The sequence below is a fragment of the Pimephales promelas genome, chromosome 5, assembly GCF_988280905.1.
Source record: "Pimephales promelas chromosome 5, fPimPro1.hap1.1, whole genome shotgun sequence".
NCBI classification, from domain to species: Eukaryota; Metazoa; Chordata; class Actinopteri; order Cypriniformes; family Leuciscidae; genus Pimephales; species Pimephales promelas.
In genome coordinates this window covers 41,668,284-41,683,283 of record NC_142773.1, presented here as the reverse complement: position 1 = coordinate 41,683,283, position 15,000 = coordinate 41,668,284, and the positions used below count along the sequence as shown (strand labels likewise).

At 33.9% G+C, this 15,000-nt stretch overlaps 1 protein-coding gene across 2 annotated transcripts in view; it reads right to left on the bottom strand.

Annotated features, from left to right (window-relative positions):
• atcayb (ATCAY kinesin light chain interacting caytaxin b) overlaps positions 1–15,000 on the bottom strand; it is a 29,633-nt gene that overhangs the window by 8,642 nt on the left and 5,991 nt on the right. For both annotated transcript variants that reach the window (XM_089131556.1, XM_039665589.2), the window contains 7 exons: positions 9,209–9,255; positions 7,726–7,953; positions 6,853–7,008; positions 5,329–5,431; positions 4,743–4,874; positions 3,563–3,649; positions 2,513–2,611 (listed from right to left, as the gene is read on the bottom strand). In XM_089131556.1, the coding sequence (XP_088987682.1) occupies positions 2,513–2,611; positions 3,563–3,649; positions 4,743–4,874; positions 5,329–5,431; positions 6,853–7,008; positions 7,726–7,953; positions 9,209–9,255 (852 nt within the window). The remainder of the gene's footprint in view (positions 1–2,512; positions 2,612–3,562; positions 3,650–4,742; positions 4,875–5,328; positions 5,432–6,852; positions 7,009–7,725; positions 7,954–9,208; positions 9,256–15,000) is intronic.

The following is a 15,000-nucleotide window of genomic DNA, read 5'->3' as shown; positions in this document are numbered from 1 at the left end:
GAATCTCATCTCACTTTTTGGCCATATAAACATGAGCAACTGCATCAAATTGCATATTTTTGCATATTTGGCATCTAAATAAAATTAAAGTGTTTTTCCTCCTTTCCATATTCACTAAATCATACTATATCAGCCATAAAAGCCTGATGCATCACATAATAAACACTTATGAAACCCTTTTTTCCATAAAGGTTCAATAATCTGCTGAGTTTTTGCAGAACTACGCCCCCTCTGGCGACAAGTGAAACTGCAACCAGAGGTGTGCATGCTTATGGACCACACACACACACACACACACACACGCTTGCACGAGCTGTTCATAACCAAAGGAGCATCAGCCGCACACATCTTTTGTTACAATCATAATGTCTTCAGAGGTAATAAAGTTATAAATCTGCAAGTTATTTTAAATATATGAAAGGAAAGCATTTGAGTAAATTACACACTTGTGTGTGTGTGTGTGTGTGTGTGAGGGGGAAACGGGGGTAGTAGAAAACTTCAGTTTTTGTTTCCATCTATCTCCATGTTGAACTGTTTACTGTATCCACTTATGATTGTATTATTATGGAAGAACAATACAAGTTATTACTTTGTATAGGACCCGTTTGAGCCCTAGAGCAGACCGGAGATCTCTCTATGTGTTGAAAGCTTCCCGATGTTGACTCTCGTCTTATTCCGACGCCTTGCACTAGACAAAAGTTGTATTTTCTTTGTCTTACGTGGAGTTTGCGTTGTATGGAAGCTTGTTTCCGCCACTGAATAAAAAAAATTATAATAATAATTGCAATTTTTTATTTCACAATTGCGAGATATGAAGTCAGAATTCTGAGAAATAAAGTTGCAATTGCGAGATATAAAGTCGCAATTCTGAGATATAAAGTCGCAATTGCGAGAATTCTGAGAAATAACAGTTGCAATTGCGAGATATAAAGTCAGAATTCTGAGAAATAAAGTTGCAATTCTGAGAAATAAAGTCGCAATTGCGAGATATAAAGCCATAATTCTGAGAAATAAAGTTGCAATTCTGAGATATAAAGTCGCAATTCTGAGAAATAAAGTCGCAATTGCGAGATATAAAGTTGCAATTCTGAGAAATAAAGTTGCAATTGCGAGATATAAAGTCGCAATTCTGAGATATAAAGTCGCAATTGCGAGAATTCTGAGAAATAACAGTTGCAATTGCGAGATATAAAGCCATAATTCTGAGAAATAAAGTTGCAATTCTGAGATATAAAGTCGCAATTCTGAGAAATAAAGTCGCAATTGCGAGATATAAAGTTGCAATTCTGAGAAATAAAGTTGCAATTGCGAGATATAAAGTCGCAATTCTGAGAAATAAAGTTGCAATTGCGAGATATCAAGTTGCAATTCTGAGAAATAAAGTTGCAAATGCGAGATATCAAGTTGCAATTCTGAGAAATAAAGTTGCAAATGCGAGATATAAAGTTGCAATTCTGAGAAATAAAGTTGCAATTGCGAGATATAAAGTTGCAATTGCGAAATATAAATTTGCAATTCTGAGAAATAAAGTTGCAATTGTGAGATATAAAGTCGCAATTCTGAGAAATAAAGTTGCAATTGTGAGATATCAAGTTGCAATTCTGAGAAATAAAGTTGCAATTGCGAGATATAAAGTTGCAATTGTGAGATATAAAGTCGCAATTCTGAGAATTAAAGTCGCAATTGCGAGATATAAAGTTGCAATTGCGAAATATAAATTTGCAATTCTGAGAAATAAAGTTGCAATTCTGAGAAATAAAGTCGCAATTCTGAGATATAAAGTCGCAATTCTGAGAAATAAAGTTGCAATTGCGAGAAATAAAGTAGCAATTGTGAGATATGAAGACATAAAGTCGCAATTTTGACAAATAAAGTCGCAATTGGGCGAAAAAAAGTCAGAATCGCGACTTTTTATCTCACAATTCTGACTTTTTTTCTCACAATTGCGAGTTTACATCTCGAGATTCTGACATCTTTTCTCAGAATTGTGAGATATAAACTCCCAATTCTAAGGGAGGAAAAAATACTTTTTTACCCCCCAGAATAGTTTTTATCTCACAATTCTGACTTTACAACATGCAACTGCGACTTTATATCATGCAATTCTGACTTTATATCACGCAATTCTGACTTTATATCTCTTTATATCTCTTCTGAGAAATAAAGTCAGAATTGTGAGATAAAAAGTCGCAATTACCTTTTTAATTTTTCATTCTGTGGCGGAAACAAGCTTCCATAGCGTTGGGGTTTGGAATGAACTACAAGCCAGTCTCTTTGAATCCATCTTCTACTTTTGTGGAAAGTTGACTAAGCAAAAGGTTAGCTATTTTTAACTGCGCAATGCACCTTAAATAAACATGCAACGTAGAAATAGTATTTGAAACGTTCATTTATGCATAATGCATAGCGTTTTTAACACACTTCTACCCTCCCTCGCTGTGTTTTAGTCTGCATGACTGTGAAAGCAGAGATGTGGAGATGCCTCCTCCTGCTGGTGAGTGTGTTCACTCACTGTAACACACACTCGGGGATCTGCACGTGCTCCATGGGGACCATCTGAGCCAGTTCCTCCAGACTCTGGACGTAACGGATCTTATCCATGAACTTCACGCTGGAGAGAAGTTCAAATGCATTAAAACACATTCTGATTATGTTAGATGCGATAACAGCACTAATGTACACTAGCAGTCAGAAGATATTTTTATGCTTTTGATAGAAGTCTCTTCTGCTCACCAAGGCTGCATTTAATTAAAAATGCAAAAAAAAAGTTATATTGTGGAATATTACTACAATTTAAAATAACTGTTTTCTGTTTTAATATATTATAATTTATTCGATCAAAGCTGTATTATCAGCATCATTACTCCTGTCTTCAGTGTCACATGATCCTTCAGAAATCACTCTAATATGATGATTTGCTCAAGAAGCAGTTATTATTAGTATCAAATGTAGAAAACAGTTTTTTTTTTACATTTTTATTTCAGGATTCTTTGATGAATAGAAAGTTCAAAAGAACAGCATTTACTTAAAATAGAAATCTTTTGTAATATTATACTATTTGGGAATTTTTATTAAATTTTTTGGGGGACAGAAATAAAATAAATCAATACTTTTATTCATCAAGGATGAATTAAATTGATCAAAAGTACACACTCAATACACTCACATGCATGTATATTTAAGAAAAAAAATATTATTTATATATAATATAAATTATATATAAATCTATATACATGAAAATATTTCTTAAATATATACAAGCATGTGTGTGTATTTAATATATAAAATAATTATACACAGTGCACCCACATATATTATGTAAACACAAAGTTTTATTTTGGATGCGATTAATCATGAATCGTTTGACAGCCCTAATTTTAACATATATACCAGCTATTTAAATTATCATAATATTTAATGATATCACTGTTTTGTTGTTGTATTTTTACTCAAATAAATGCAGCCTGGGTGAGCAGAAGAAACTACTATTAAAAACATGAAAAATCTTGAATAATCAGTCAAAGACATGAGCGATTATGATATTGGATGTTTGTTTTCTTGCCTGATGAAGGGTCGAGAGATGGCCAGAACTGTGCGGATGAACCAGGAGGGATGCGCAATGATCAGACATTTGAGATTCTTTCTTAACCTGGATGTTAAAGAAATAAAAAAGCAGAAAATGTCAATTCCCTTCCTCACCTTTTACAATATATCTAATAATATATATTCATAAGTCAAGTCAAATCATCTTAATTTATAGAGCTTTTAACATTATAGACTGTTTGTTTCAAAGCAGCTTTACAGTGTCTATCTCAAACAATGTCATATTTGCATTTAAAATGTCATAAGTGAGTGAAAGACACTTAAAGGACAACTCCGGCGCACTTTGGTCTAATTACACATTGTTACCTAGTCAACCGTTATCTGAGATTTGTTTTCATGACTGCTGAATGTAAATAGTTTTATCTCTAAAAACAGTTTAGCCTATAACGCTAGTATAATGCTAGTATAACGCATAGAGTAATGACAAATAAAAATCGCTTGTATCGCGAACACAGGAAGAAGCCATCTTTGAAAAATAGTCTCTACCAGTCGATATACGAACGCCGATCCAAGTGCGCTGAACTGTGCAGAATCTCATATGGTCCGTTGTTTCAGGAAGAAACACGAACCGTTTTCTTCTCTTCAATATATACACGTAGCCTACAGTTCGCGCTCACCTTATCTCCTCATTCACATCTCACCAGCGCACTTGGATCGGCGTTCGTAGATCGACTGGTAGAGACTATTTTTCCAAGATGGCCTCTTCTTCCTGTATTCGCGAAGTTGAATGCGTGTATAAAATATCTTCTTATTAAACTGTATGGACACTGACAAAGTTCTCAATGCTTCGGTTTGAATGTAGGGACCCTTGTTATGCTGTCGTGTAACTGTGGGGCTATTTTGAGCCTTGTTAGTGGTAATAACAAGCGATTTTTATTTGTCATTACTCTATGCCCTATATACTAGCATTATGCTAGCGTTGTAGGCTAAACTGTTTTTAGAGATAAAACTATTACATTCGGCAATCATGAAAACAAATCTCAGATAACGGTTGAATAGGTAACAATGTGTAATTAGACCAAAGGTTCATTTTGTTGTCCTTTAATGACAGTTGCCACAAACATGAATAAAACCTCCTTCATATTCATGATGTGTGATGTCATGATTATGAGCGCAGCCAGCGTTCTTCATCTGAATACCGTCTTTCGATCATCTGGTAGCATCTCTTGAGCCAGCTGATGCCCGGCATCCTCCGGCGCGGCGTGGCTCCGTTCAGATAGATGATCATGTAGTCTTCAGCCACCAGCAGCTCCAGACTGCTGATCACGTACCTGCAGAGATCGTCAGAAAACACCAGGACAAGTGCAAACCTTTACAATGCCGTTATTTCGAATGTTGTGTGTATGAAATATTCAGGTGAAAAAGACGTACTGTTAAATGTATTAAAAATGCATTATAGTTCATTTGTGTTTTCCTAAAAAACACACTCAAGTACATTTTAATACATTTAATAGTACACCATTTTCACCTGAAATGACACTAATAATACAACATTTTATGAATTTAATAGTATATTTGAATTCTACATCCTTTCATTCAAATTTGATTCTACACCTTTTTTGCTAACTTGATTCAAATTCAGTAACTATAAAGGCATCCCAATTCTGAAAGGCACACATCCCTGTTTATGACCAAAATTATTCCCATAAACCCCACAGTTAGTCAGTGTTTATCTGATTGAACATGAATTGGACGGACTGAAGTGTGTGTGTGTGTGTGTCTCACAGAAAGAGGTTCTCCATGATGTAGTTGTAGTCGGCACAGCCGCTGTCGGGCAGGTAACAGGCAGCGAACACGATGATGGCGTTCAGGCCTTCACCGTAATAACCTGTGGGACACAAGAGTGATGTCACGTGTGTGATGTCACACAAGAGTGTGTAAAACGGCCTTGCAAATAATAAAACAGGTTAAACATTACATCTCAAGTGTCAGAACTGTCTTATTCTTTTCTTTTTCTTTTTTTTGTTGAAATTATCTTTTTATTTGGAAAGGCAAATTCCCATCACATGCATTAATTACAACTTTAGTTGTTCAAGTACATAGGTTTAGACGAGTTTAGACGAGTTTGTCACCAGCACAAAGACTGGAAGTAAATGGCTCCAGCTAGCATACTAATAGCATACAAACTCTCATTTGGACCTTGAACCGTTTGGACCCCATTGAAGTCCATTATATGGAGAAAATCCTGTAATATTTTCATCAAAAACCTTAATTTCTTTTCGACTGAAGAAAGAAAGACATGTACATCTTGGATGACACGGGGGTGAGTAAATTATCAGCAAAAGTTTTTTTTTTAAAGTGAACTACTGCTTTAAGCTGGACTGTGATGCTTTTTTCTTCTGGAAACAAACTTTGTTGCATTATTTTCCTGTTATTTCTGTAAAGCTGCTTTGTAAAAAAGTGCTGTACACTCTCAGAAAAAAAGGTACAAAAGCTGGCATTGGGGCTGTACCTTTTCAAAAGGTAAACTTTTGTACCCAAAGGCAGCATATTGGTACCTACCTTAGTGGTACATATTAGCACCTGAAATGTACATATTAGTACATAAAATGTATTAGCACCTAAAATGTACATATTAGCACCTGAAATGTACAAATTAGCACCTAAAATGTACATATTAGCACATAAAATGTACATTTCAACACTTAAAATGTACATATCAACACTTAAAATGTACATATTAGCACCTAAAATGTACAAATTAGCACCTAAAATGTACGAATTAGCACCTAAAATGTACATATTAACACCTAAAATGTACAAATTAGCATTTAAAATGTATAAATTAGCACCTAAAATGCACATATTAGCACCTGAAATTTACATATTAGCACCCTAAAATGTACAAATTAGCACCTAAAATGTACATATTAGCACCTAAAATGTACATATTAACATATAAAATGTACTTATTAGCACTTAAAATGCACATATTAGCACCTGGAATGTACATATTAGCACCTAAAATGTACTTATTAGCACCTAATATGTACAAATTAGGACCTAAAATACACATATTAGCACCTGAAATGTATATTAGCACCTGAAATGTACATATTAGCAGCTAAAATGGACAAAAGTTTACCTTTTGAAAGGTGCAGCCCCAGTGACAGCTTTTGTACCTTTTTTTCTGAGAGTGTATGAATAAAGGTGACTTGACTTAAACACCACTATTAATCATCATAAACAGTGCAGTTTTACCCGATTTATATATATATTCATATGAGAGTGCTTATCACGAAGACTGACCTCCATGTGTGACGACGCGCAGGAACGGCCGGATCACCTGCATGTCGATCCTGTTTTCCTGATCGCCGATGATCACCGTCCTCCACAGACGCCCCGTCCCGTCCCCGTCCCCGTCACCAGAACCAGAACCCTTCGCGCTGGCCACTGGAGCGTCATCTGTCAGAAAACAAGAGATATATATAATAGATATTATGACCATTTAAAATCTAATTTATTCCTGTGATTTTCAGCATCATTACTCCAGTCTTCAGTGTCACATAATCCTCCAAATCACTCTGATATGATGATTTTCTGCTCAATAACATTCATTATTATTATCAATGTAGAAAACTGTTTTTTACATCTTTATTTCAGGATTCTTTGATGATTAGAAAGTTCAAAAGAACAGCATTTATTGGAAATATAATGTTTTGTAACATTATAAATGTCTTTACTGTCACTTTTGATCAATTTCATTAATCCTTGATGAATAAAAGTATTGATTTATTTTATTTCCGTCCCCCAAAAAATTCATAAAAATTCTTCCTGACCCCAAACTTTTGAACGGTAGTGTTTAATATTACAAAAGATTTCTATTTTAGATAAATGCTGTTCTTTTGAACCTTCTATTCATCAAAGAATCCTGAAATAAAAATGTAAAAAACAGTTTTCAACATTTGATAATAATCATAACTGTTTCTGAGTGATTTCTGAAGGATCATGTGACACTGAAAACTGGAGTAATGACGCTGGAAATACAGCTTTGATCACAGGAATAAATTACATTTGACTATATATTCACATAGAAAACAGCTGATTTAACTTGCAATAATATTTAGCAATTTTGCATATTTTACTGTAATTATTATCATCCGATTTGTCAAGCGGACTGACCTTCCCATTCCAGCTCGGTGCCGTTGTTGTTGGAGCCGAGAGAGTCGTCATCCGGCGTGTCCATGTCGTCCACGTTGATGTCCAGGTCGTCTGGAGTTTCCAGAAAGTCATCAGAAAGAAGTGAACCTTCACTTTTGTCCAGCGACAGGTTGATATCCGGAGCGATGAGCGTGCGACGCTTTTGCCGGACAGAGTCCACATGATCCGCCGCCAGAGCGCCATGAACAGCTACAGAGAAAACACACATTATATACGAAGCACTCAGACACCAAAAACAACATTTTACACCAGAGAACATTTCTTGTAGTATTTCGTATGTATGCTCATTGTTTCTGACTTAAATTACATTGTTTAAATGCATATATTATTGAATTGTTTAATACTTTTTTAGCTAACTATGATTTGTATATGTGCATTTCTGATAGTTTCCTCTGATAACAGATCACGCATTTTATTGTGAAAAGCACTACACAAATAAATGTGAATTGAAATTGAATGTGCACTATAGGATTTGTTTTATATGGCTAAATATGGCTAAAATGCCTATTTGTTTTATATAACTGATTTGTGTGATTGTTTAAGGGTTGCGTTGCAATTTTTTTCCAAATATTTTGTAAATAGAAAAAAAAAAAGACCAGGAACATGTTTATGTCAAGTATTTTTAAGTATTTAATATGTAATATAACTGTTAATTTCTGTATTTTTTTTGTTCTGTTACAGTTGTAGAATTAAAATTGTAGAATTATATTAAAAACATATGATTGAAATAAAATATAAAATCTAAAATGTAACATAATTGAAAAACTTTTGTCAGTACAAAAAATGCTAAACTTTGACAAAAAGTTTTTTTTGTGTGTGTTATAATTGTGATTTTATAATATTTAGATATGAATCCAACTAGAAAAACTTGTGAAAAGATATGTAGTTTGGTTAATCACATAGCAAATAGCTTATGGTGGAGGTCTATGGCCATCTAGTGGTTAAAGTGAGTTTTTTTTATTTTAAAACTGCATTTTCCAAAAAAAAAAAAAAAATCTTACATTAAATCATTTAAAATTATCCATGTTATCCCCATAAATGAAAGATAGAAATATGGGCCTTTTATAAAGTAAATTTTACATAAAATGCTGTCTGTTTGTTTTTTGTAAAAAAGCCTATTTAAATAAATAAATATTTATTTATTTATTTATAATATAAAAGATATCAAAAATCCTCCAAAAACTGCACAGATGTTGAGTAAAAACATTAATAAATAGACTAAAAATTACATTTGTAAAAGAAAAAAAATATATTATTCTGTTACAAAATTTAAATGTTATTGTCTAGGGTCCCTGGAGACCCCAAAGATAATGAGTGTAGACACAAATGAAGATAATCAGAGGGTTAAGTACAGCGTTTTCATATGTAGTGTGTCTTCGTAAAACATTTCAATATAATTTCCACAGTGAAAAACACATGGATCTGATGCATTTAGAGAACGTACAAGTGTTGTCAGTGAGTCCATCTACATCACCATCTTCAGGAAGAGGCCTGTAAATACACCCAGACACATAATAAAGATCAACACAACACCAATTGAAGTAAATACATAATTATTTACAAGTAACCAACCCTAACTCTTTAGTAATAATACTCAATCCTCATTAATAATACTCAAAAGTAACTACGTCAGCTTGAAATAAAGGGTTACTTATGGCTTTATTGTTACAGTGTAATTCTATATTTAAGCACTGAGTAATATTAAGCAACTTCATGTACTTACTATAGGGCTCGGGTAGGATTAGAATTTGGTTTAGTTGCATGTAATTATGCATAATTTGCAACTGAAAAGTGCATTATAAATAAAATGTATTTATTATTATTATTATTATTAAGGTGGTGACAAGTCAAGTAAAAAAGTGTCATGCATCCTCAATTCTCTGACAAATATCTCCATTTGAACACAGTTCAAGTTTGAACAACAACCGAACATAATCATTAGTCAATTTGATCCCTTAAAACTCATCTTTGATCACCAAAACGACACATTTAAACGTTTTTTTTTCCCTTGAAGAATATTCTTTTTGTCTTAAAATATCTTGAATGTAACACGACACCTATGAATATGCAAATGAGCCCCGCCTCCACTCACTCTGCTCAGAGATCCACTGGTTGACGATCACACGTTGATCTGATTGGTTACAAGGTCGTTTGTGACGTCAGAAACACCAGCGATTTCAAACCGTGTTTTTGAGACTGTCTTTAAGCAGAAAATACCGTCGACTTATGAACTTACACATGGTTTAAGCGTATTAAAAACACCACACAGACACATAAACAACATTAAAAGCTTGATTTTCACCACAGGGTTGATTTCAGCTCACAAAGGTCACTTTTAAACCACACACATGTGAAATGCAGAGTGCACATCTGTGTGAAGCCGTGAACAATAGCGGTTTTAAAGTGTGTGTTTCATCAAAGGCAACATTTATCAAGTCACTCTCCGACGTGCTTGTGAATCCCGGCTGGAACAAATGCTAGTCTAGCTGACAAACTACATCCAACAGCTCTCGGAAAACAGCCACACAGTGTGTAATTACCCAGCAGTCAGTGCAGGTTTAATAAAAGAGTGCAGCCGAAGAAATAATGAGCTATTGTAAATCTGAGCTTGCATTTACTCAACTCACTCGCACAAAAACAGACTCAGTATTCCTCAAAACGGATAAAACTGTGAAATAAGGCAAACCTCGATGTTAAATTATACAAATGAAGAGTTCAGATGCAAAAGTGCCATTTGAAATTTTCTTCTAAAATGATGATTTTTATCAAGCTTGTATATTTAAGTTCAGTAATTTCACTTAAATGGCAATGAAGATTACCTATTAATTGTCATTTAAGTGAAATTACTGAACTTAAATATACAAGCTTGATAAAAATGACCATTCTAGAATAAAATTTCAAATGGCATTTAGAGGCTTTTGCATCTGAACTCTTCAAATATACTTTATGAATTTACTCTCGCTTTATTAACCAATGTCTTTGCTGCTGATACAGTACAACTCAATCAAACAAATAAGCAAAAATGACTTTGGTGAAACATCACACTTGTGATTAGGGTTGGGTATCGTTTGAATTTGAACGCTTCTGATTCCGATTCCGATTCCTTGTTTCGATTCCGGTTCCTAACGATTCTCGATTCCGATTCTTTTAAGAGGCAGGGTCAAAAAAGTTTAGCTAACCATGCTAACCAACGGCCTTTCTAAAGGAAATACTCCTTCTGTCACAAATTTAGCATTTTGCCGAGATTTCGTTATTTTTAGAAAAGTGAAGCCACACTTTGGACCGCAGACGTAAGCTACTAATGTTCGACTCGCGCGGTTATGCCAACACGTCCGGTAGACGCTTCTTCATTGGTGTTGTTCAGCGGTTTCTTCTTCCGCTCGGCGGACTGTAAATATCGAAACTAGCTTTTGAACGATTCCGGGAAAAAACGAAAAGTTAGTCTCGGTTTCAATCGATACTCGATTTTCGATACCCAACCCTACTTGTGATGTTTAATTTGTTTGTTTGTTGTGTGGAAAAATCTTAATAAATCCTTATCTTGAGCAAAATCTATCTATAAATAATCTCTATCTTTTATTTACAATACGTATAAATGTCATTTATGTCTTTTAGTTTGTCCAGACATTTAAAGTTTTTGAAGAGTGCGCATGTGCGAACGTAAGAATGAGACTATGATTGAATAAAGTAAAATAACTGAGAAAAATTTGGTAATAGTCCTCAGATCAGATGCCATATCTTTAAATCACATAGCAAAACTCATAGAATAATTTTTTTCACTTGGCCTGGGCTTGCTTGCTTGTTTTTAATAGCAAAAATGATTAAGCCTCTGAATAAGACAATAAAACGTCAAGATCATGGGTTCGATTCCCAGGGAAAGCAATAACTAATAAGAATGTAAAAATTGACCTTGAAATGCAATGTAAGTTGCTTTGGATAAAAGATTCATTTTTGCAATTAAAAACGAGCAAACAAGCCCAGCCCAGGTGAGAATATAAATGCAAAAGTAACACATTTACTTTCCATAGAAAGTGACGAAGTAATGCACTTTTTAGAGACTAGTGTAACGTGATGTAACTTTCCCCGAGAATGATAATCACAAAGTAGCCTAAGTTTTAAAGTGTGACACTAATAAAAATGTATGATGCTCCATAGGATATTATCGTTTAAAAATGCCTTAATATACCTTATATTACATGAATATGGTAATTTCAAAAGTAATTGAAAGCAGTTGTTTTAAGTATTTAAACTGATCTGAGCCTTAAAGTAGCTAACCTTTTTTACAGAGCTGTAAAGAGTACCTGAAAACCATCCCTTGAGGTCTATTTAATCAGAAATTGTGAGTAAAAGCTTGTATTGTAAAAAGTAAAAACATAATAAGGTTCTTCAGGAAAAAAAGTTATTTGCAGTACATCACCTTTTAATAACAACCTTTTAATATAAGATAATGTGCAAATTATTCACCACCCTCAGTCTTTTACTATACCCCCATTGTCATGGCAACACTGATGACCTCATATTTGCCCATATATGGTAATGCATCATAATGTTAGGGGTCTGTGCTCTTTATGCCATCATGCACGGTATATTCCCCCACATCGCATCAAACACACCTGAACGGCAGATCTTGGACTGATTATGCCATTATTCACCTTCATTTGTCCTTCAAGTGCAGCTAGATAACATGCCCTCAGTTCCACATACATTATTGATCAGAAATCAAAGACGTCTGCATTGGGTGAACATAACAAGCCCCACGGGAACAGTACATAGGTTTACATTATATTACACTCTCAGAAAAAAAGGTACAAAAGCTGTCACTGGGGCTGTACCTTTTCAAAAGGTAAATTTTTGTCCATTGTAGGTGCTAATATGTACATTTTATGTGCTAATATATACATTTTAGGTGCTAATATGTACATTTTATGTGCTAATATATACATTTTAGTTGCTAATATGTACATTTTATGTGCTAATATATACATTTTAGGTGCTAATATGTACATTTTAGGTGCTAATAAGTATATTTTAGGTGCTAATATACATTTTAGGTGCTAATATACATTTTATGTGCTAATATATAAATTGCAGGTGCTAATATGTACATTTTAGGTTCTAATATGTCCATTTCAGGAGCTAATATGTCCATTTCAGGTGTTAATATGTACATTTTAGGTGCTAATATGTACATTTTAGGTGCCAAACTTACATTTTAGGTGCTAATATGTACATTTCGGGTGCTAATATGTACATTTCAGGTGCTAATATGTACATTTTAGGTGCTAATATGTACATTTTAGGTGCCAAACTTACATTTTAGGTGCTAATATGTACATTTCAGGAGCTAATATGTACATTTTAGGTGCTAATATGTACATTTTAGGTGCTAATAAGTATATTTTAGGTGCTAATATACATTTTATGTGCTAATATATAAATTGCAGGTGCTAATATGTACATTTTAGGTTCTAATATGTCCATTTCAGGAGCTAATATGTCCATTTCATGTGTTAATATGTACATTTTAGGTGCTAATATGTACATTTTAGGTGCCAAACTTACATTTTAGGTGCTAATATGTACATTTCGGGTGCTAATATGTACATTTCAGGTGCTAATATGTACATTTTAGGTGCCAAACTTACATTTTAGGTGCTAATATGTACATTTCAGGAGCTAATATGTACATTTCAGGTGCTAATATGTACATTTTAGGTGCTAATATGTACATTTTAGGTGCCAAACTTACATTTTAGGTGCTAATATGTCAATTTCAGGAGCTAATATGTCCATTTCAGGTGCTAATATGTCCATTTCAGGTGCTAATATGTACATTTTAGGTGCTAATATGTACATTTTAGGTGCTAATTTGTACATTTTAGGTGCTAATATGTCAATTTCAGGAGCTAATATGTCCATTTCAGGTGCTAATATGTCCATTTCAGGTGCTAATATGTCCATTTCAGGTGCTAATATGTCCATTTCAGGTGCTAATATGTACATTTTAGGTGCTAATTTGTACATTTTAGGTGCTAATTTGTACATTTTAGGTGAATATGTACATTTTAGGTGCTAATATGTACATTTCAGGAGCTAATATGTCCATTTCAGGTGCTAATATGTACATTTTAGGTGCTAATATGTACATTTTAGCTGCTAATATGTCAATTTCAGGAGCTAATATGTCCATTTCAGGTGCTAATATGTACATTTTAGGTGCTAATATGTCCATTTCAGGAGCTAATATGTACATTTTAGGTGCTAATATGTACATTTTAGGTGCTAATTTGTACATTTCAGGAGCTAATATGTACATTTTAGGTGCTAATATGTACATTTTAGGTGCTAATATGTACATTTTAGGTGCTAATATGTCAATTTCAGGAGTTAATATGTCCATTTCAGGTGCTAATATGTACATTTTAGGTGCTAATATGTACCACTAAGGTACCAATATGCATCCTTTGGGTACAAAAGTGTACCTTTTGAAAAGGTACAGCCCCAGTGACAACTTTTGTACCTTTTCTTTCTGAGAGTGTAGCAACTTCTGACTGCTCTGATAGATACATGCTTCTAATGGGGCATGTAGTAAAAATCATTACAAATATGATCAATATATACCGTATATAAAAAGCATATAAATACCGCTATTATACCGCAAATATTGAATTAGAAGAGAAGAGCATACATGCATAAAAAATTTCATGTTTCATTAATTGTGTAGCTGCAATCCACATTAACTTAAGCTCTTATTTATGTCCAAATCTATGCAGAAACACTGTGATTTCAACCTCACAAGGTGTAAAGCACCTGAAAACCATCCTTACAGCAAGTTAAAAGTCACCAATTTCAATACGACTTGAGTAAAAGTTTTAGTGTCTCTCTATTTTTTCATTCTGAAGGTAGGCTCAAAGATGCACTTAAGATACATGCCAGTGAAAATATGACAGTTGATTTGTGAGGAGAGCGATCATGTTCATTTTCTAAAATAAAAATAAAACTGAACACCTCAATATTGCAATAAATCAAGGTCGACACGACACTCACAAACACTCAAGTCTCGGTTAAGCTCAAGTGCTCAAAAAGGACAAACCAATGTCCTTCAAAAAGGTCGGACGTGCTGTTTCACCCTCATCTCATATATGAAACACAGAACAACCCGCTAATGCACTCGCATTCGTGTAAAGCAGCATTTTCGACAAGTTTGGGTGAGTAAGGGTCAAACGCACAAGTTAT